Source organism: Leptinotarsa decemlineata, unplaced genomic scaffold, assembly GCF_025532065.1.
Source record: "Leptinotarsa decemlineata unplaced genomic scaffold, Ldec_3_MD MMD2_tig00026328_RagTag_RagTag, whole genome shotgun sequence".
Lineage (NCBI taxonomy): Eukaryota > Metazoa > Arthropoda > Insecta > Coleoptera > Chrysomelidae > Leptinotarsa > Leptinotarsa decemlineata.
In genome coordinates, this window is record NW_027412688.1 from 26172463 (window position 1) to 26197699 (window position 25237).

Here is a 25237-nt window from a genome sequence, read left to right on the forward strand (position 1 = left end):
AAATAAAAGATAAAGTGAATGTGAAACATTGGTCCATGAATCACTCATAATTCTTGTATTCTTCATTGATATGTTAACCCAGTATTTGTTTATCTATATAACCAGTCCTCATAAATATTGCTCATAATATATTGGAAACGCTCCTTAGAAATAGACTAATTTATTATTTGTGTTTTCGGAGTTCTGCCAATACATTATTCAAAGGTGTATCCACTTAGCTACAAAACACCAATGAAACAAAATACTTCATTTCTTGTTGAAACCAGAACCCTGGTTTCAACCAGTTGCCTTGCAGTGAAAAAAGACAGTGAATCTCTTTCGGCCGCTGAAGCTTAGCTTTGCAACTCGGCGCTTCTTAGAGCCTCGTTTATCTTTGATATTCAAGGATTGATTCTTCTGTCGATCTTATAATCGCCTCTACTATTTAATTTCTTATTGTGTTACCTAACATACCGGTGGGTATATCTTTACTTGAGTGGCTTCACTAAACAATGCCTGAACCATTATATTGTTTATAAACTGCATTCGAGTTGCCGACCTATCGAGCAGACAGTTCTTCTTACGTCATTGACATTAATCTTATTGCACATTCAAATAAGGTTCCTAAAGACATCCTGCCGATGATGTTGAAAGCCTATTGGCAGGGTATTTTAAGAACCCTATTTTAAGCTGAAAGTAGGGTTTATGGAATACTTTAATGAACTTTAAATGTTCAAGCCAGTCTCGAATATACCTACACAGTAGGTTAAATGGACTGACGCCTATCAGAAAACAACGACTCCCCTGGATAATATCACGAAGGGCTGACTAATAAGAAATGATGTAAGAAGCACTGCTTGCTTGACCGGGTGTCAATTTTAAAACAGAAGAGAGCTGTAGATTCAAACAGCTAAACATCTGAAACAAACTCTAATCCATTCTTTGGCTTACTGGATATACCCACCCATACATAATCATTCTCTTTTTTCCTCTTTCCGTTATATAGTTATTTGAGAGAGAAAAACAATTTTGTGAAAATAGATTTACCAGGGTCAAAATATTTTAAGATTGTTTAAGAAAGAAATCAAATTAATGCTGACAGTTCAGGAGCTGATAGAACAAAATATAACAAAAAAAAAGGAATCAATGAAACGCTAAAAATAATTCTAACTTCTCTCGTATAATACTTCGATATCAAAATTTTAGAGATACTCGTGGACTTTTCCCGCGGAAATTCGTTCGATAATCGCCGCCCTGTAAGAAATCTCTGGCTTCATGATCACGTTCAATTATTTTTCCTAATACCGCTGCCAGTTTGCTAATTAATATTTGGCTATAGAGGTTGATTGAATTTTACGTATTCCTCTTACTGGATGGTTTTAATTAGTTCGAATTATAAACCGATTAAATCTATTTTTGTCAGCTTCCTCGTGGCTTTAGACTTAACTTATGCCAATTGCACCTGCAGTGTGTCACAATTCTTTCAATTCGGGTATAAATTATCCCGTTTTTGATTCATATGTCAAGGAAGTTTCATTTTGTATAACCTATGCATGAACAGATTATATTCAAAATCATATTTCTCGTATATTATGTTAATGAAACTCTTCGATTTGCTTACCTCGATGTTGAGAAGAGTAATTTCAATTATAAATACTTTGATCAGAGGACGTAGGTGTGGTCTTGATGATATTATAATACCTAATTCGAAATCATACACCCGTGTAATAAAATATCTGATTGTTTCAGGTCGGTCGGGTTATTCTAATAACCGCGTCACCAGCAGCATGGCTTCAAGTCGTGATGGTAGGAGTAGCTCGGCTTCTTCTCACAGCGGTTCAAACGTACCACCCAATCGTTCGTCGATACGCACTCCAAAAAGACCACGACCTACGACCAGCTGCACCCTCGATGAAAAAAATACCGACTTTCTCTGCCCTGTATGTTTCAAATTGATCGAGGAAGCGCATATCACTAAGTGCGGCCATACCTACTGCTATTCTTGCATAACTAAATCAATCGAAACTCAAAAGCGGTGTCCCAAATGTAACGCTTTCGTAAGTGTGGAGGAAATATTTCCAAATTTTTTGCTAAATGATCTGATAAAGAAACACAAACTTCGGATCAACGGGTACGAAGCCCTCGGTCTGACTAGGGACAGTTCGGGAGAATTTTCCTCTTCCGCGGATGGTTTGAGAGATTTCGTGGCTAGCGAGTCGCAAAATTTGACTTTACCGGACGTTAACGTTATGCTCGAAGTTTTGACGCAGCGCAAGCATCTCTTGGAGGCAGAATCTTGCGCCGCACAGAATCGGTTACTCCTCGAGTTCCTCCGACATCTCTTGAAGCAGAAGCGGGAAAAACAAGCGCAAATCGCCAAAGAGATCACCGTGATTGAAAGTGACTTATGTGAAGTTGGCAACAAGTTGAAAGAAGTGCACAGCAAGTGTCCCACCCTGGAGGATGTCGAACGAACAGCCGCGGGAGCTTCCGAAACTGACGCTTTAACCGTCAACGCCATGAAGAAGGAGATGATCGAGATCATAGATAAAATGGGGTCGTCTATTGGCTACAAAGAAGAAGAAATCCCTTTTATCCCGAACGCTGGTTTCACGTTGCGGCGCAGAAGGATGCATGACTACTTCGATGATTTTGTAGAATCTTATTTGTCGTATCGTTCGAAAGACGTGTTTTTCGGAAAAGAAAGTCTGGATAAAACTGCCAAACCTGCCCTGGAACTGAACCCAGGGCTGGACCAATTTCGAGAAAGTCTAATCAAGTTTTCGACGTACAACTCCCTACGTGTTCTTTCAACTTTAAACTACTCCAGTGATCTGTTCAATAACTCTACGATAGTGTCGAGCATAGAATTCGACAAAGACAATGAGTATTTCGCGATTGCAGGTGTCACCAAGCGGATAAAAGTGTTTGATTACGGAGGGGTCGTTAAAGATATCGTTGGCATCCATTACCCTTGCATAGAAATGATTTCGAGGTCGAAAATTTCTTGCATAAGCTGGCACAATTATCTTAAAAGCACACTGGCTTCCAGTGATTACGAAGGGACCGTCACGATATGGGATGCCTCGACGGGACAACGGACTAAGACCTATCAGGAACACGAAAAACGTTGCTGGAGCGTGGATTTCAACTGCGTCGACACTCGCTTGATCGCTTCTGGCTCCGACGATGCGAGAGTGAAACTGTACTCTCTCAATGAGGAGCATTCCGTGGCCACTCTGGAAGCTAAAGCTAATGTTTGTTGCGTAAAATTCAATCCACGCAGCTCCTGGCATCTAGCTTTCGGCAGTGCCGATCACTGTGTTCACTATTATGATTTAAGAAACATGAAAGAGGCTGTGAGCTTATTCAAGGGCCATAAGAAAGCTGTGAGCTACGTAAAATTTTTGAACAGTGAAGAAATAGTTTCGGCATCGACGGATTCTCAACTTAAAATGTGGAGCATCAATACCCCACACTGTCTCAGATCTTTCGTAGGACATACTAATGAGAAAAATTTTGTTGGCCTGGCTACAGATGGGGATTATGTAGCTTGCGGTTCTGAAAATAACGCTTTGTATGTATATTATAAGGGGCTTAGTAAAAAATTGTTCACTTATAAATTTGAGGCTATTGAAGGCGTCCTTGAAGTAGAAAGACGTGAGGATGATTCCAGTGAATTCGTATCTGCTGTTTGTTGGAAGCAGAGCTCTAATGTAGTTGTGGCGGCAAACAGTAGGGGTATGATAAACATTTTAGAACTTGTTTAGTTATTCCATCGATGGTGAATGTATTTATTTTTGTTATATTTTATTGTTGACTGTGTGTATATTGTAATTATGATTTATTTATAACGACAATCACTTCCGTTAATTTGATGAAGACAAACATTTTTTTCAGTTTTAGTATCAATTCTGTTCGTTCAACTTATTTCGGAAATAGTTACTGAAAAGTTGTTATGTTGAAGGAAGTTTGATTCTTATGATTGTAAACGGCTTCAAATATATCAGATTCACGAGTAAATCTGCAATACAGGCACCAGTCTAGGAGTTTTCTTACTTATATATTTGCCAGAATATACACAAATTAAAATTATAAAGTTGTAACATCGATGTTTTCGATGAACTTATTCATTATAATAACAAGGATACTAGAAAACTTGTAATATCCCCTTGTGAAGAAGAACTTTTGTCAATAGATTCAGTTAACTACTCTTTTTCTCTCTTTATGTGTGTATAAGGATTACAGTGTTAAAGTTGTTCAGCGGACACATTCTGTACAACATACATATGTATTGAGAAACCTTAAGATCCTTGAGCAGTAATCATTGAAAAATGTGGATCACAAAAAACTCCCCAATAATGAAAACACTGCCAAAATCCTATAAATAGTCAAATAAGCACAATAGAAATTCTTCGTCATCACAATTTCAAATTAACTAAAAGACTTGTGTCCTGTCAGTTATGTACAACAATAGGCGTTCTCAATTGGCATTTGGTATCATCAGTGGTTGACATAAAGCAGATCTAATTCTGAGATATATAATAGTTATATGTTCCTTTTAGTAATTATTATTTAGCCACTAACTGTACTCAGAAAAACATCCACTTTAAAAGCAGTTTTTGATGTCAACCACTGATGATACCAAACACCAAACAAGAATGTCTTATAAGACTCTCAATAAGACACTCATGTCCTGCGTGGCATATTTAACTATAGAGATCCATCCATAAACCTAATTATATTCTACATTGTCATTAACGTGAAAAGTTACTCGCTATCGCTGCTGTATCAGATAACATTAAAAAGATAGGGCGGATAACTTTTAAAGGATAAGTGCCAACAAGACGCACCTAACATCTATTATCCACTTATTTCCCCAAAGATGTAAGATATATATATATATATATATATATATATATATATATATATATATATATATATATATATATATATATATATATATATATATATATATATATATATATATATATATATATATATATATATAGGAATAGTCAACAACAAATACAAAAGAACAAAAACAAAAAAAAGCCAATTAACTCAATCTAGAATAGGAGTAGTGACAACAAAATACACATTGTGTAACTTTTGTTTCTTACTTTAGTTCAGAGGTTATGTATAAGTCGTACAGTGACTGACAAAGATAGGCTTTTCATTAACGATGGTAACTAGGCTGGGTAAATTTTGAATTTTGCCTAAAGAAAGCACCATTCAAAAGGATGATAAAAGAATGTGCTTCCAATCGAAAAGTCCAAATAACATAGGTTCTGATTCCTCACAGTTTTTGAGTAAATTTGATTTTTACAGAAGACCGTGTGTTTGGAAAGAACGAAAATTATTGTAAAAATTATAAGGACATTTTGACACACATATATTTAAAAGTAAGTAGTAGGGTTGTTCATCTGTCATTTTGAGTATGAACAAAAAATATGCTTCAGCAGAATTAATTTTTTTTTCTTCACAAAATGTTGACTATGATTCAAATGCCACTTACCTAAAACAATATTGTATGTAAATGGATCCCTTTTGATAGAAACTGTGCTAATTCACTTGAAACCTTATTTGTTTAAAAAGTCACTTTAGTTTTCATTTATTGAAATTTGTTCTCATCCCAAATATTAAAAAACAAAATAGATAATATTTCAGTTTATTTAACAAATTTATAAAAATAATTTTAACACCTCATAGATTTGATATAATTCAATGAAATTGCTAAACCTGACCCGAGCTGACCTGACTTGACTGGTCTTTACCTGATCTGACACAAACAAAATAACCCTTGTGTCTGACACCCACTAATTCGAGATTTTATTTGTAATCCTAGCTCACATTCCATCATGTAGTTTTATGTAAGATATTCCTTCACTGTGAAAAATGAGAAATAAAACTTTCTATATTTTCATAACACTCGTATTTGTAACTAACGTTACTGCATGTTCATCCTATAAGGACATTTTCAAATGGATATCCGTTTTATTGTATCCGTTGTAGACTTAAGTTTCCAAATATCCATTTTTTAAAATGTTGATATATCTACATTATAAATCCTTGAAAACAATTTTCAATATTATTGTTTTATAGTGTCCTGTCGTTCCTATTTATTTGAAATAAAAAGTATTTTCTTTGTTTCACAAAATTCACAATTAGGTACATATATCATATTTTATTCATTTATTTACGGTATTGCCTATTTTTACAAAATAACTAACAAATTCACACTTATGTACTATAACTGTCAGCTGGATGTAAGAAAAAAATATAAAAAAATAAGAAAGGCACAAATAAACTAATCAATCACAATCTTTTTACGTCATTATTAAATGAATCCAAAGAAGAATTGAAAAGTTCTTAATCACCATTGTAAGTGTTAGCAAGTCTCAAACTTCTACCTATAGACTCATTCTAGCCATAGTATGATGAAAGGGTACTTTGAACATTTCTGTATTTCTTGTTCTCTTTGGATTCACAATTAAAATTATGAGTTCAACAAGTACCGGGGTATTGATGCTACCATTGATTATTTTGTGAATCAGCTTAAGATCTGATGCTAATAAGCCAGAGTATTCAAGTTGTTTTCTGTTACAAAATGAATTGAAAAAATATTCAGTAATTTTTTACTGCCGTTTACCATCATTTTGAAATCAAAAGAAATGTTGCTCCAGAATAAAATGTCATATTAAGCTTTGTATCTCTGAATTAGAGTTTTTGTATTAGTTTGTTACCTGAAGTTCCCAATGTGCCATTCGGTATAGTTTATCCAAAAAGCGCACAATTTTAGCTTAACTGTATTTTAGAAATGATGCCGTACTGGACTAATTTGTAGATTTTTGAAAAACTAATATAGTTTTTCTCCCAAAAAAGTCTGCTTTATCACACTCGTCATTACTATTAGTACTTGTCCAAGAACGCCACATTTTGAACAGATAACAAAAATTTTAAGTAATTATAACTGCACCAATTTCGAATTTTAACACTCAAATCGCGATAAGTTCCTGAACTGAACACGACGGCGATAACCATCTCCGCATTCCCGATTTCTATTAGTCACCGTAACATGCCTACAAATTTAATTTTAACTTTTCACCCAATCCAATACCAACCGCCAAGTCTACCGTCCACGTGGACTAGTTTGCTGGCGGTTCATTTCTATGTATTGTTTTTTTTAGCCTTTGAGGTTCTCTGGGGTCCTTAGATGACCAGACTTTCTCTGTTGCCACGAATATTGGTTTCACGTCGTGTTTCTCGAAGATTCTCTCAATCCGTTCTGTTAAATTTTCAACATAGGAAAGGAATTTTTTCCTTGATTAACCTATCTGGGATTACTTTGGTGTTTTCTCTACTGGGTCGTATGGCTGGCTCGAATTCTTCTCTGTACCCATTCCCTTGGAATGCATTTTTTCGGGTGATTGAATTCCTCTGGAAGACTCTATCAACCAAATTTTTAATTACCCCTATCATTTGTTGTGGCTGATGGTTAGAGTTTTTTTACAGGTACCTGTCTTGTGTGTGTTTGTTTCCTGTATACTCTTTGGACCATCTTCACGTCCAAGAAGACATCCGGCATTCAATGTCGGACAGTCTCGGCTAGCAGAGTAGACGTTGCATTGATAAATGGAAAATCGGTTGTATCAATAGAAGGCTGCACATAAGATTCTATATTTTAGATGTTTCAGACACACCTAATGATGAAGTTTTCTTTTCTCAAATTATATATCTTTTAACTTCGTAAAATACTTCTATTGAGAGAAAAACTATTCTACCTATTTGTCCATTACAGTGCCTAGAATGTTATATAGATTAAAAGTTTTTACATGGTAATAAGTTGAATGTATCCCATGTTGCTGTATATTAAAAAAATGCTCATTATCAACAATTGTAAAAGTAGAGAAAAGCAATATGTGCCACTTGTAATTTATATATCAACATGGACATTATAGTGTTCGTGATTGTTCTTGAAACTTTGTCATAAAAATATGTGTTAGTCCATTGAATGTTTCCTTTTTGTTCTAAATGAAGTTGATAGTAAAAATTTTATCGACAGTATACTCGGAATCCAAATATTCAATCCAATTTTAAAGAAATCGTACATACTGTTTATTTGGTGTTTTGGTACTGTCTGTAGAAACTTCATTGAAACATTATTTTTGAACTGATAGAAACATCTGGAATGAGAATAAAATTTTCACCATTTTTTTTTCCTATCCACTAACAAATAGTTGCTACCGTAAATTTCATAGTGTTCCATTCACATAGTTATATTATTGAGAGGAGTTGGAAGAATATCAATATATTTTATATCAATATATGTTAGTTGGATATTTCAAAGTTAATTAGAGTAAAAGTAATTATATTCCTTATTAGATTGATGACCAATTTATTTTGTAGAAATTCATATTGAATATAGAATAATGGAAATAACTTTTGCCTAATTTCTACAAAGTTTTTTATTTGTTATGTGGCCGGTTTCGGTTTATTAAACCAGTTAATCGAAAACCGAAACCGGTTGTAACAAATGATAAACTTAGTAGAAATTAGACAAAAGTATTTTCTTTATTCTATATTCAATTAAAATTTTTACATCTCTCTCATATAAGTTTTGTGTATGTGAATGTGTTTCTTTTTTTTATCGAAGAAATCTGATAAGATCAGAATTAGTTCAAAAAGCTGGATCAAATTATTTTGTCTCATTGTTTCAATTCAAACTCAGATCAGGAACTATCAGAATGAGGTACACAGATATCATTTTTTTATCTGATATCACTTTTTCCAAAAACTAATCTTCGCTTGTCATACAAGTAAAAGAAAGAATGCAGTCTTCAAATGAAAAATTGTTTTATTATCAATTCGTCATTATTTTATTCTGTATAAAAAATTATTCATCATATGAAATGCCAATAACCTTCGTTAAATATTGACAAAAGTATTCAAACAAGGAAATCTAAAATTTGAAGTCTGGTCAATAGTAAATTACTTTCATTTTTAAGAATAAAAAAATAAATAGTTGTTTGAAATTCAATGTGGGATGTGAATGAAGAAATTTTGTTTAAATAAAAGTAACTTTCATGTAGTTATTGCAATTATTTGTCAATATAAGATGTCTTATGAATTAGCATTTAATTTATGCTCAAATTGAATAACTTTAAAATCTATTTTTCCGTTAATCAGCTTTCCTTGAATATATTTAACAGTATTTTTGTCATATTTGAAAATAAAATTTCAAGTATCACCTTCTAATGACTATTTCAAATAAAATTTATCTGTGTATTCAAAAATGAGAGTAGTTTATTCATAAGTAAAATCAAGTTATTTAATATAAATTTTTTAATTTATGATTTTGTTTTACATTTCAGATGATGCTGAACATTGTATGTAAACTTTCAGAGAACTTATTAAAACTCACTGTGTAACCAGTAAATTGATATTCAAATGATATATATTTTTGAACTTGTCTAAAATCATATATTGATCTCCATTGAAATTATACATATAGATATATTATGGAGAAATATTAAGAGCTGATAGAAAATTATTTTTTAATATATTTATGTGTATAGAGTAAAATATTCAAATTTGAGTTATATCGATGAAAAAATAGATTTTAGAAACTTAACCACCCAAATTCACATTTTCTAGATATAATCTTTTATATGTAGAACTAATAATTTATACAAAAAGAAGCTTTTTAATATTTTTTGAGACAACAATGAATTTATGAAAAATATTCAGTTTCAGCAGACTGGGTGAAAAAATCGTCAACTTCAAAAACGTACAAAACTAAAGTTACTAATTGTTGAACTTTCACAATTTTTTTTGTTGACACAGTTCCTTGGAGAAAATGAAAAATAGAATAGGTAACAGATGTAAATCTTAAAATCATTGTTTACTGCACTCGATGATAGTTTTTGACTCATCTTTTCTGTTGAATAATTGCTCTACCCTTCGTAGTGGTCATTCATTTCGTTTTAAAGGATCAGTTTTAACTAAAAGTACTGTTTCAACCGTTAAATAATGTTGCTGATGATCTTTTCTTAGCTGTCCTAAGTACTTGCTACAAAACCTTTCCTTAGATCCTCCTTTACTTTGTTTCTTTATCTTTAACGTTTTTTCAGGTTTGTAAAGTCAGGAACTCTTACGTCTTTGATGTCAGTTATAGAAAAAGCTTTTTGGCGGTCTACTTCTTCATCTTTATACAAAAAATTTGTGAAACTTCAATTATGTGAGTGAGTGATATTGAATTTGCAACGGCTTCACAATCTAACTTCACACTTTCTTCAGTGGGTGTTTGACTAGGCACTACCCGCTTCCACCAAGCAGCAGAAGGAGTATTTAACCCCCGGATTATTCGTTGAGCTATATGTTCTTTTACTATTTCTTACCAATCCAATGTTTCTAGTGCATTCTTAGCGTCAGTGAAATTTTTGTCACTATCACTGTATATTAGCGGCGGTCTTCTTATCCTTGCTGTCAGTTGACAAAAAGTCTGCAGAATACTGTCTGTTGTTAGAGAACACACTAACTTCACATACACAGCCTTGTACACTGCACATGTAAAGATGCAAACATGAACCGTTTCGTAGTTTGTTAAGTATAAGTTCCCAAACATATGTGTCCCTCCAATTTCAGACTGCAGCATCTCTGACTTGGGTCCTTTGGCAAAACCACTGGACCAGATTCACATCTCTTGGCTTCATATCTCTTTTCTTCATATCTTCGACATATTGTACGTTTGGAAATTACTGATTTCCCAGATTTTCTTCCTTGTATTATCCAGAATTTTTTACGTAAAATGTATAAAAGACCTTGGGTTCCAACATGAGGAGAATCAGCATGTATATGCATAAACCATCTAAGGATTTCCAAATATTACAACCTCAAAAGGTTCGTTTTACTTTCTGATACTACTTCAATCCAACTCTATTTATCAATGTGACTTGTAGAGGTAGTAAATCCAAGGGAATCAAAAAATTTTGTTTGTAACCGAAAGTAGAGTAGAAATCGTGAAAACTGTCGAAGAACATCTTCAGTGTATCAGAAGGTCGTTCCTAATTCAGACCAAGTGCATATGACATGCGACAATAATATGCTCTCGTCAGTGAATTTCAGACCGAGCCTGGATCATCATCTCTTGTGATTGCTTCATGAAATCATACAGCTCTTCTTGTGAATAGTATCAACACAATAAGGGTACGCTGGATAATTCTCGGCAAAAGCTTTCTGTGAATGGTGATTGATAACTGCTCCAAACAAAAGGACTACACGTGACTCCAAACAACTACACACGTATGCCTGAAATATACCAGTTCTTCGTTTTTGCAATACCAGCGTAACATTCTATATTTTCGTGAAAGATGTTCGGTGGATATTAACGAATTTTATGAGCTTCTCCATAATTGTCAATTCTCTATTCTGTCACGGACAAGAATAATCTTTAGTTTAACTTTAAAATCGTTCAGAACTGATAAAGTTTAAAATTGACCAAACTTTCACAAATTATGTTCCTTTTTTGTTGACAGTTTCTTGGAGAGAATGAAAAATAGAATATGAAACCAGTGTTAATCCTCAAAATCTTCAATATCACATTGAAGAAAAGAGTTACAGGGTAGACGCTGCTTCTAAATAAATGAGTTGAATTATAAATAAGTTTTCATAAGACCATTGATCTCGCTACATCCTCCTGTTTATTCAATTTGTCAAGTGAAACAGTTCCTCTTTGTTTATGTTAATTTTTTTAATGATATCTCATGTAGCAGTGTAGAATTAATATTTATGTTAGGCGTATGCTTGTTAGTGTTTTCCAATATTTATTTTCTAGACTTCAAATAAATGTGAATTTGACCACCTCCAATTATGAATGAAGTGAAAAATGTTGGCTGTTTAAATGTACTATAAATATACAATAACCACATTTACAGTACCTATTAATGCATTTTGTGTCAGTAGGGATGACCAGTTGAAATAAGTGAACAACTTATTTGAAACAATATATTTTCGTCGATGTGATGTAGCTGTACGGCAATAAAAATTTGAAACATGTTTTGTGTATTTTTCAAAAATATTTCGAATCCTATTTGATTTTATATAGTGTCTGTCAAAGATAAGAAGGGACGGCATGAAAAACGTGACAGATACAAAGTCTGGTAAACTAAGAAAAAGTTGCCCATTTTACAGCTTATTTAAATTAAGTTTTAAAATTCATAAAATTGTTCTGAAGATATTAAGAAAAAACTGAAATTTTTATTTCCTTTTAATTTTTTTCTGACTTACTTAATTACATATTGAAAAAACACTTTCTCATTGCCACTTTTCATGCTCTACCTCTACAAGATGGTGTTAACAGATTTTTAATCCAAACCACTACAAATTTCAATTTTTTATATGGAATGTAAAAAAGGATAACCCCTTATATTTACCTTTTTGGCGTCAATTTCACTGATGTATCTGAAACAAGATCTGAGATGGACCATTTTTTCCTAATTCGATCGACTCTTCTGATGTTCATAGTGGCCCTTCTTATCTTGTCACACTGTATAGATCCTTTATTGAGTATACCCAATATATATATATATATATATATATATATATATATATATATATATATATATATATATATATATATATATAATATATGTATGTATGTATGTATGTATGTATGTATGTATATATGTATATATACATACATACACATATAAATGCATGTACAGGGTGTCAATTTGAAAACTTCCCACCCTTAATATCTTCCTTCCAGTAATCAATATGAGGAATCGTCAATTTTATTGTCAAGGGGGACACTTTCAAGGACTATTCGTGGCCCTCGTGGTCAACCCCCTGGGAGGGATAGATGTTACCCTAAGAATTTTAAATGGAAAGGGGGGTCAAATGGCACATCATTCTAATTGGCGTTCAATTCTTCATCCAATGGTACCCTGACTTATTGTTTTTTGATGAGCATTTTCCGAAAAATAGCTTTCTAGTAATCTTCAAGAGGATGATTAAACTGATCTTCCTCTTGAAGATGATCACTTAATGAATGAAACACGTGTCGAGGCGTTGAAAATAACGATTTGGTGTTGTGGTAAAACTCCAGTAATATTCATTGGTCAATACAGAGAGGATTTAATGTCTAATGTTTACTTCTGGCCCGAGATTTCATAACTCAAATTATACCAGAGCTATATATGTTAATACTGCAAAGTTTGGGCGCTCGGTACCTGGACCTTCGCAACTTTATTACCTATCCTACAAGGAAACAAAATTGTTGGAAAGGGTGCCATGAAAAGGTTGGGGGGGGGGGGGGGCTTGAGGCTGCAGTGTTTTCAGGAGACTTGGGAGAAATGGACATATTGCTCCCAAGTAGTAGGAGGAAAACTACCATCCCTCTGAGGGCTTTTCACCATCAATTCCTAATCAGGGGGTGTCAAAAGGAAAACTGAAACAGAAAGCAGAATTACTATAACTCTACCTACCCTCGGTACCCTAAAAACAGAGTCACAACGTCTGATTCACTCCCTTAACCGCATACTTCCAGTTTGGAGTGTCTTCTCAGCTTCCTTTGACACGCCTCAATCCTTGTTCCTCAACGTCCTACTCCCGATAGTCTTGATTTCTAACTAATCTGAAAAGAAGTTTTGTTGAGACCTGAAAAGGTATTTTTGTAGCTTCAAGTTTAGTGTTGACTCTTTAGCTGCTAAAAACAAACATAATATCGATGGTACATTACCAGTCCGCTAACTTTTTTCAGCGGTAATTGAAGCTGTGGCTTGGGTCTCATTTTTTCAAATCGAACTTCGTCGATTCAAACTCTAATCCCAATGTCTTTCGGGTTGACGAAAACCTAAATGAAACATTTACTTATTTTGGCTTTACCGTATTCCACTGCCTGGGTTGCACGATACACAATAAAAACTAAAATTCATATCGATCTAATAAATTCTTACCCGTTTCCACATAAAATTCATAGCGGCTTTTCCAATAAGCAGTTCCTCAGTTATTCCATCAGCCTTCACTCCATCCTAAATTTACTTGCCCATATACATCCTTTGTAGACAAAAATGGCTGGAACTATTTCAGTCTTTTTGTTTTCTAATTTTTACGCGATACGAAAAGTCCATCAGAATTTGCGACTCCAACTCCCGACCTCGTAATGCATATTGCATTAATAATTATGATAAGTTTGGATGGAATCAAGTCGGTATGTTGTGCATATATCAAGAAAGCAATCAATGCATAGAGAATCGAAAACCCTTTTCAATACTGGACATTCCTATTAAAAAAACATTGGGGGGATGACCCGCCACTCAGATGATTGGAACTTTTGCAATGATTTTTAAGTCAAAACTTCCTTCTAAAAAAAAGGAAGAAAGCGACTATTTTCAAAATAAACTATTTACAAAGATTTATAGATCATGCATGATCTAAACATAGAGTTTATTTTATAATTAATTGCTTTCTTCCTTTGGAAGTTTCCCACCTTCTTTGTATAAAGATGGAGAAGTAGAAAGCCAAAACTTTTGTTTCCCTCAAAATTTGATCTTGACCTGTTTTTGGAATTTAGCGAAAAGTTATTTCCATAGAAGTTTTGCCTTGCGTTACGTTTTCGATACCTCAGTCCGTATAAAGAACTATTTAATGGAATTGAAATAGGTCAAATTTTCAACTTTAAAACTCACATGAGAAATATGTACCTCGTAACATCTACTCCAATAAGAAATATTTAACTTTATATGTGAAATTATCAAACAACAATAAAAATTATTTGGCGCTCCGGAGCCAATTATTATTTTAAAGCTGTTCTTGAAATACTGTTTTGTATTTATGTTTTTGTTTTTGATGCAAATCATTGAAGAACCATATATTTTGAGTTGATAAAGCATAACGTGGAATAATAGTGTTACGTTTTTTCCCGTGGGATGATCAATAATTGACCACACTGAATAATCAAACTTAACTTTATTTCACTTCAAATACAACAAACACTTCAATTAAAAATTTAACTATTATTTGAATGTCTATCGCCTTACTAGATCACTTCGTGTACCGCACTGTAACGTCCACTTGACTGTCTCGATATGCCCGCCGCCAGCGCTTAAATATCGTAATAGAACATTCCCCGAAGTTCATGCTGCTTCTCGAGCGGCAGGGAACATTGGGCATTCCCGCACTCTTAACTACGTCACGTTTGGATTGTGGTTACCAGTGGCGGCCGGCGTTACTTCATTTCGGGCATGATCTACAACAATAGTATCTACCAAAAGCCCACAAAATATGATAGAACAGACCGATACTCGATGAAAATGCATTATAACGTATTCAAGAAACACACTTTAATGTGAGATTTCAACTTGAAAGTGTGTACCTAAACCCCTAAGGATTTTTTTCTGGCCCTTTGATACTATAAATTAATTCAACTTTGTGCTCAATCACAAAGTATATGGTTTTTCAAAGACTGTGTTTTGTATCAAGTTATTCAAAAGGGTTCAGATGTTTTCTTAACACTATTAGGTGAATATTATTTATTTTCAGTACTGGGAATGAAGTGAAAGCGGGAAAAGGTTTCATTTTTTGGGGACTTGATGACGAATTTCAGTCGGTTGCTGTTGTAGGATTAGGAAAAAAATGTGAAGAACCTGAAGACATAGAGCTCATAAATCGAGAAAGGGAATCTGTACGAATTGCAGCATCAGGTAAATACAAGTGTTCTGAGTTATGGTAATAATATTCAATAATATGGTAATGAAATTCAACCATATTCAATAGCGAAGGTTAGAACTTCCAACGTTTCACTCGCATAATTCTTTCTACGTCTTCTGAGGTAAAGAATAACAATAATGAATAATCTATAAAATATCATATATGTTGACCAACTCTGTCCATTTTTTACTCCATTAATTTTATTTTGATTAGAAACATACCGTGGGATTTTACGAACTCGTATTGTTACGTCCATGCAGGTTCTTATCAATACTAGGTATAAGTGATATGCCTAATCAAATTTCTATTTAAAACATATAATTAACGCATTTATTTCAATTATTCGAATCAACTGTCTTCGAATTAACTAATCTAATCTCAGTAACTCTATGTGCTCATATTTATAGTTAGGAAAATTATCCCGTTTGTACGTTAACGCGTCCAGCACAAATGACGCCAGCCTTTGGTTTGGTCGTGTATCTTTGTCACGATTCGTTGTTACATTTGCTCACTTCATACTCTCCAATCAGGAGGTAACGATCTGTAACTGTAGAGTAGGGAGGGTGAGTGTAGGCCCACAGCACTTAGGCCACATGTGACCCATTATACATCCTCCCAAGTGGTTGTCCTCCTAGGTCATCGTCCATACTGTCCTTTCCAGGAAGGTGGACAGGTCTCTGGGAGACATCTCCTTTATATCGGCAGGTGTAGGCCAAGACTCGCCGAACACGTATAGGACATGCCTGATAGTTTTATCTTTCTGTTCACACATCCTGCATAGAGGTGTGTCCAGTAGCCCCATATTGTGGCGTTTCTTTAGTTGACAGTGGCCAGTTAGAAATCCTACTGTTGAACGTAGATTTATCCTGGTCATCGCCAGATATTTCTTCAGCGCCAGTTTCCCATGGTCGCCCAGGGTGATCCTGGCAAGATTGCATGTATTGATTCCATACCATCTCTTTAGGGATTGAGCATGGGTGTGACGTTTGGCTAGTTACGCAATTGTCGAAGTCATCAGGCCGTAGGTGCCACTGGGTCCTAAAATTCTTATTCCAGCCGCTTTTTTGGCTAAAGAGTCGGCAATGCGATTACCTTCACTCCTGTCGTGCCCTTTAGTCCACCTTAGGATAATGTTATTTCTCATTATTAAGAATCAATGTATAGACATAACAGTGTCCTTAAAGGTCGTAACATACTTATTACCTGAATCTGCACACTGAAATTCTCTCAAATGTAGCTACTGTTTTGCTACTCAAATGTAGCGGCTGTTTCGCTAAAACTTCAGCAAGAAACAAATCAACTTTGCTGGAAGTTCCAGCATTCCTGCAAGGCTTGAATAAATTAGGGGTTTGTACTAAATAACTCAAAACCGAGAGACTAGAAAATTTTATGGCCTGTAACAATGCACCAGATCTGGCCTGTAACAATGCTAAACGGTAACCGTAAAAACCAAATGATGAAGCATCCCCCTATTGAGTAATTAAAATTGTATGATTTTATTACATTTGCTTTGAATTACCTATATTTCATTCAATGTATCACATATTTTACGTTTGCATCATTATAGGTACAGTGCAGACGTAAAAAGGCATCGGTTTCGAGATTTTTTTGAAAACAAAAAATAGTGTCGCATTACTCGTTCCCGAGAAAACCATCAATTTTTTTTCCTTTCAAAAATCTGCAAAAACACGTCAAATGTATTTCAATAAAAAATGTAATCAAAACTCACTCCATTGTAAGTATTCCAATAAATCTACAACTATTCATTTCTTGACAATAATGAGGTCTGTTTGGAAATTCATTCTTCTCATTATAAAATATTCCTCTGGTAATGTCGTTGTAAGCACTTTATTCTATCTACGTCTTCTGAAAGTAGCTGCGATTGTGTATTGTACACTTGCACATATCCCCTCAAAAACATCTAGAGGCGTCATATCAAGTGATCTAGGGGGCTATTCTAAGGGACCACGTCTGCCTACCTACTGCATAAACCCAAATGAGTTTTCAAATCACTCACTTCAGTAAGGTGAGGTACCTACTCTTTACGACAGGCTGGTCCGAAAGTGGGTAGATGTGGTCCTTCAGAATGGCCGGATAAATCACTTGATACAATAGTCTTAGATTTTTTGTGGAGATTCGTAAAATCCAAAGTATTCGTGATACAACCACAGTGTGTTACAAATTACACCAGAAACATTCCATAATGTATAATGTGGGTTAAATACATTCTTTTTTGGAATAATGATTATCGTTTATTGCAGATCCTTAAAAGTAAGTTAGTACTGACTAGAGAATTCCTTTATTTGAAAAAAGTTGGTAGCGCTATCTCAGCCATAATGGTTCCAAACAACGGAAGTCTTAACGTATACCCTTAATAGAAACCCTTATCGCAAATTGTAGATTATGCTTTAGGCTGGTTTACTAATCTTCATAAACGATTTATTGTTTTTCAGCCGGATGTAGAATGTTAGCTGATGCAGGAATCAAAAATATCCAAGTTGAAAACTTTTCGGACGCTGACGCAGCAGCGGAAGGCAGTTTATTAGGAACGTGGAAGTTTCAAGAGTATAAAACAAAAAAAGATGCTTCACCGCAAATACAACTTTTTGGCGAAGATGGCGAAGCAGAATGGGAATGTGGAGCCATAAGAGCAGAAGCTCAAAATCTCGCCAGAAAACTTGCCGATACCCCTTCGAACCTGCTAACCCCCACAATATTTTGTGACATTGCACAAAACATTCTAACTCCCCTTGGCGTTAATGTAAAAGTTCACGATAAGAAATGGGCAGAAGATCAGAAAATGTGGGCGTTTCTGAGCGTAGCCAAAGGTTCGATAGAACAGCCAAAGTTTTTAGAAATTACTTACGACAGAGGCGACAAGAAGGATTCGCCTTATGTTTTGGTAGGAAAGGGAGTTACCTTTGATGCGGGTGGTATAAGTTTGAAGCCATCACTTGGAATGGATAATATGCGAGCCGACATGGGAGGCGCAGCTAGTGTTGTAGGTAATGACTCATCATGAAAACATTGTTTAAAAATCGAGGAGAATATAGATAAAGGGTGATAACTGACAACGGATCTGTCAAGGTTTAAGGTAACATCCTGGTTAGTCTGATCTGGAGAGCTATTATTATTTTCAACATTTGTTGAACCAAATTTAAGTTATGAAAATCTTATTTGCGTTTACCACCCTATCTGAAAAATGTTTATCACTGACTAAGAGGTTTGTATCATCAGCAGGGTATAGTTATATAGGGTAGGCTGTCGAACAGTAACCACATTTTTCTCAGAAATCTATATGTTGGAAGATTATTCGTTTTCAGTTCTAGTTTTTCACTATGGGTTTGAGAAAAACTATCCATGTTACACTTTATTCACTGAACCAGAAAGGGGAATCAATGACAAAAATAAATGTAATGTAATGTGTAAAAAAAATTTTAACAAAACTGTAAAAAATGGACGTGAAAAATGGTAATGAACACCTATTTATATTTATTTATGAAATATTCACTTATATTTGGTCGATTTTTTGGTTCTCGTACTTCATGGAGAAGAAAGAATAAATTTAGTGTCAGACAAACCTAGAATCACCAAGTCCGGTTCCAAGGAAATATAAAACAATTTAGTCTCTTATGAATATCAAGAACGACACTGAATATTCATTTTCGGTATCGTCATTCACTTTTTCAGCAACATAACAACTGGTTTGTTTCTTAGATCCATACAACCTTTTTGACACTATTTGTTTGCATTGAAATGACGATATCTGTTGGCATAGCTACACATTCGTAAATCTCATGGTCATTTCCACAATACAATACAAAAACAACCTCAATTTACATACTTATGATGCACTGTTTGAAACCTTTGGTGTAGTAATGAATATTACTGGATTTTTGGGAGGCAAAATAAATCCACAAACCGGGAAAATCAATGCGCCCCATCATGTCAGCTATTGGAGCTCATACCTATCAAATAGCAAAGTGGCTCACTAAATAATTTGAAACCTTGTCTATTGCGGAACCAGGTTTTAGTATAAAAAACTCTTTAAGAGTTCATACAACATACAAAAAACGTGGTTCTGCAAGGTGAGATTTTGGTTTCTTTTGTTGTTAGTTCCTTATTTCCTAGCGTCCCAATTCCACAGACCTTGCAATACCTCAGGGAATTACTAGAGAAAAATAATTTCAATAATAACGAAATCGATGAATTTGTTTCTCTTACTAATTTGTGTATGAAACAAAATCGGTTCCAGGTAGAAGGTTGCTTTTATGAACAACAGGAAGGAACGGCCATGGGAAACCCCTTGTCCCCCTACCTGGCAGACCTGTTCATGAGCAGATTCGAAATGGAAACCAAAGAAAAGTCGTAGTATTTTCCTAGGATTGGCTAAGGTATGTGGATGATATTTTCGCGATATTCGATACCAAAAAATCGAATATTGACGACTTTGTTTCCATTTTAAATAATAGATGTCCATCAATAAAATTCACATATGAGTTAGAAAATAAGGGACAACTACCATTTCTTGACGTTTTGGTAATGAGGAGCCAATATGGAGGGTTAGAATGCAATATATTTAGAAAAGATACAAGTACGTACAGGTATATTCCTGACAGTTCACATCTCTGTGGACAGCATAAACGTGCTGGGTTGAATTTTTTAGTGCATCGTCTTTTGACTTTTTCCTCTAACACGTGATAGGTTCAAAAAAGAAAGACGTACAATACAGGAAATAGCAGCCACTAACGGTTTCTCGAGGGGTATTTTAGATGACATAATAAGGAAAAATAAGTTTAGGTTAAGGATGAACGAAATCTCGACTTTCAGAAAGGACAAAAACCAAGATAAATACATCTCAGTTCCATACCACCAATATACGAGGAACTTTGGAAAGATTTTCAAGGAATTAGGTATGAAGGTGGTTTTTAAAACAAGTCATACACTACAGAGCCTTTTGGGAAGTCCAAAAGACAAAGTCGAGAATTCGGAGAAGTCAGGAAATTACGAAATTGAATGTAAGGACTGCGGTGCAAAATGTAATGGACAGACAAAAAGATCTATCAAAGTAAGATATAAGGAACACATAGCACACTTAAAATATGGAAGACCTGAAAAATCATCAGTCGCCCATCATATTTTGCAACAAAACCATTCCATAGACTTCAGTTCATTAAGATTAGTTAGACAAGTTAACAACAACAGGCAACTAGATGCCTATGAGAGTGTAGAAATAAGTAAACACAATAATATTATGAATAACGATGACGGACCTATACCAAAGAGCATAGGTACTATATAGCTTGTTAAAATAAAATAAAATAATGTTGTTGGGTTTACTGATTACTACATAAGGACACATTGCAAAAATAAATTTGGATAGGCAATGCCGTGAAATTAATTTTTATATAGCTGAAAATTGTTTTATTTAAACATATATTGTAACATAATAGATAAGGCAAAATTGTAAAATTAATTTAGGTTGGTATGCCTGGATGGTCTACCTGTATGAGTTACCGTTTGGCATAAATAGGATTAGCTCGCACTAGTCCTCTGTTTTAATTTTCCTCTTTGAAGATGATCACTTGGTGATCGAAACACGTGTTGAGGTGTTAAAAATAACGATTTGGTGTTGGGAAAAACTCCAGTAATATTCACTCAATTTACATGGTAACTGACATTTCCAAAATTGAGTTTTTGTTAATACTTTCTTCAAATTCAAAATAATTTAAAAATATTGAGGTGATCTTCAACGAAACGGGTGAGATAACTCATTTTCCAATCTTTTATTTTTTATTAGAGCAGGTACTGGTTAGGACGCATAAATAGCACGAAAGCTGAAGAAGCATTTTTTATCATTTGGTAAGTCTCCAGACAGTTATGCTTAATAGGTGGTAAACATAATAAGTATTTGTGTCAACAACTAGCACCTATAACAATGAAAAAAAAAGAAACGGATAAAATCACACTTGCAAGTGCAAGTGTGTTCCAATAATTGAAAATCGATTGCGGCAATTTTATCGCCAACACTTCAGTGACACCTGCCGGATATAATCCAATACCCTTCGTGGTATTAGCCAGGGGAGTAGTTGTTTTTTTTGATAGGTGTCAGTCCATTAACCTACAGTTTAAGTAATATGATACTGGCCTGAACGAATTGTTCTTTTAGATAATTTGATTTACAGCCAGTCTCCAAGTATGGCCACTCAATTTGAGAAAAAAAAATATTGAAACATTTTAAATTCCACAGGTGCATTATATGGTCTAGCAAAACTTGGTGTGGAAACAAATTTGAAGATTTTAATACCATTGGTAGAAAACATGCCGTCGGGAAGCGCCATCAAGCCTGGAGATGTAATAACAGCTCGAAATGGGAAAACGATATGCGTCGATAATACAGACGCAGAAGGAAGACTTATTTTGGCAGATGCGCTGTGTTACAGCTCTGAATTCAAACCTAAATGGGTTCTAGATGTCGCAACTTTAACGGGGGCGATGGCTGTTGCCTTAGGCTGTGCTGCTACAGGTAAACTTTTCCTTCAAGAATCATCTATATCTATAAGAATGTGATACGGCTTTATACACAACAAGCACTCGGTGTGGATAAAATTTGTACAAACTTTAATAATATGTAGAGCACAAATTATGAAACGAGGTTGTTGTAGGTTGTGAAAAATTGTTTTCTTTACTTTTAAATCTGAAAGAAAGATTTGTTTTAGTTTTCTTACTTTAGACGTTTTCCCTCTTCCTAATGGACTAGCATTATTTGTAAGGTTAAGAATTAGTAGGTACTTGAAATTATTGATATATTTCATTGAGGCCATTTATGTTACCCTGTATTAGAGGTATACAAGTGGTTATTTCTATTCAAAATGGCGGCATAAGGCCATCAAGATGTCCTCCATAAAACTATTATCAAATAATTTGATGAAATATGATACAAAAGTAATACAAAGTAATACTTCATTATGAGATTTTCACTGGACAGTTTACAAAAACGCAACACATGTTTTGCCATACAAAAGAAGAAATGTGCTTCATTTTTGATGAACACTTTTTAACAAAATAATTGAGAGTACTAAAGAGAAATTTATTTTTATGAAATAATTTTTTTGTCAAAACTGAATTGAAGTACTTTCCAAACATAAATGATATAGTAGTTTCGTTTCAGTTTTTATAATTGGTTCCCAAATTGTCAGCTCTTACTTTACAAAAATACATTGTCTCTTCAACTATTTTTTGAAATACTATTTTTCACTTCAATTCCCTCGAAAATCTCAACAGGAATGAGTAGATTTTTTATGACTCGAATGTACATCAAACTTTTACGTTTCTTTTTTATTACTTTAAAATAGTTGCCACAATGTAAATCAAGTCACCACACTAAAAAAGTGAAAGTGTGCTCCCATTGATTTATGTTATGACAACTTTAATAAAGTAAAAGATGAAGTAAATGTTGAACTTGGTGTAGGTTTGTACCATCTAACATTAATGTTAACATATACTTTGTTCTTATAAAAATTGAATTTTCACGTAAAAATAGGATTTCAAAGCTTATTTTAGTTGAACAAAAAAATAACATACCTACTATCTTTGATATTTTTCAGGAAAAGAGGTGTACTTCAATGTTTAGTTTAAAAATGCCACTTTCTGTTATTTTTTTTTTGAGAAATTCAAGTAAAAAACGGCATTTAAAAAAAATTAACTAGTGAAAAACTAATTTTTTCAAAGTATTTCAAAGTATTATACCTATGAAAAGAAAATATCTATACATTCTATCGAATGGTTTTGAAAAATAGAGACGGTTTTATTAAAAATTTTCATTGTCAGTCTCTGGTTAAACCAGAAGATATTAAATTGTTTTACTGTTGAAAATATCGACCTCGATTCTCATTAAATCGTACGTTTATTCTAGTTATCAAAATCTGTAACCTTACAAACCACTGAATGTTTTTTCCCAAAAAAAAAACCAATACTTCATTTTCAAAAATTCAATTTCTATGACTGTATTGAAGAAACAAACTGGACGAAAAAAAATGTGTCACCAGTGTCAAATATTCGAAAAGTATTTCTGAATTTCAATAAAAAAGATCCAAAATAGTTGAGGAGTTGAATACTAGTGTTTTGATTCGAAATCCTGTGGTACCCTTTGAGATAGAGAGCATTTCACTTAAATGTAGTTTTATGTTACCACTTTTTCATATTTTATATCATAGTGTTTTTATTGAACTATATTCATTTCAAAGCCTAAAACGAAACTTTGAGGTGAACATTAAAAAAAATTCAATTCATTCTGTATCTGTAGAGTAGGGAGGGTTAGTGTAGGCCCACAGCACAGGCCACATGTGACCTATTGTACATTCTCCCGAGGAGTTTTCCTCCTAGGTCATCGTCCATACTGTGCTTTTCAGGAAGGTGGACAGGTCACTAGGAGACATCTCCTTTATATCGGAAGGTGTAGACCAAGACCCGTCGAACACACACTCTCTTATTGACGATAACTCCGGACATTTGTATAAGACAAGCCTGACAGTTTTATCTTCCTGTTCACACATCCTGCATAGAGGTTTGTCCACTAGCCCCATATTATGGAGGTGTTCCTTAGTTGACAGTGGCCAGTCAGATATTCCATTCTTAAGCGTATATTTTTCCTGGTCGTCGCCAGATATTTCTTCAGCGCCAGCTTTCCAGGGTCGCCCATGGTGATCCTGGCAAGATTACATCCTTCGATTCCATCGTACCTCTTCAGGGGTTGGGCATGGGTGTGACATTTGGCTAGTTCCGCAATTGTCTAAGTCATCAGGCCGTAGGTGCCTCTGGGTCTTAAAATTCCAAGTCCAGCCGCTTCCTTGACTAAAGAGTCGGCAATGCGGTTACCTTTACTCCTATCGTGCCCTTTAAACCCACCTCAGGATAATTTTATTATCTACCGAGGCTTTGGATAAATCTTGGTGGCACTCTAGTACTAGCCTTGAGGTAACACTTTGTCTGTTCAAGGCTAATAGGGCTCGTCTGCTATCAGTGCAGATTGTTATGTTTTTGCCAGAAATTCCTTTACTGGTTATTTCTTTTGTAGCGATTGAGATACCAGCCAGTTCTTTTTGAACCACGCTGGTATTTTCCCATTCCCCACTTAACCCTTAGGCTTAGTGATCTGGAGTACACTCCACATCCTGAGCCTTCTTTGGTTTTTGAGCCGTCTGTATATATGCGTATTCATTATTCATAATGGAAAAATTTCATATGGGTTCTTTTTATTTGTATCTGAACCATTTCATTCCTATGAATTATTTCCATTGATATTTTGGAATTTTTCGTCTCTATAAATTAATGGTGAAGTCGAATGCCTAAAGGGTTTTTCCCACTATACTTTTCATAACGTATTGAATACATGTTTTGTTTCAAAAGGTTTTTATTCATTTCATTTGCAGATTTCTTCAATGCAGTTAAATTAATTCACCCACAGAGAAGACAACTTTAGAAAGTCACGTTCATCAAAATAATTCTAGAATCCAGAGAATTGTTTTAGTGAATGATAAAATTCAAA

At 34.3% G+C, this 25237-nt stretch overlaps 1 protein-coding gene across 2 annotated transcripts in view; it reads left to right on the top strand.

Annotated features, from left to right (window-relative positions):
• LOC111517513 (E3 ubiquitin-protein ligase COP1) overlaps positions 1-25237 on the top strand; it is a 33084-nt gene that overhangs the window by 7046 nt on the left and 801 nt on the right. The window contains exons 3-5 of one of the 2 annotated variants that reach the window (XM_023173694.2): positions 15523-15683; positions 18144-18695; positions 21941-22216. In XM_023173694.2, the coding sequence (XP_023029462.1) occupies positions 15523-15683; positions 18144-18695; positions 21941-22216 (989 nt within the window). Of the gene's footprint in view, positions 1-1728; positions 12037-15522; positions 15684-18143; positions 18696-21940; positions 22217-25237 lie in introns of those variants that run through there. The other variant, XM_023173693.2, reaches the window with a different exon arrangement.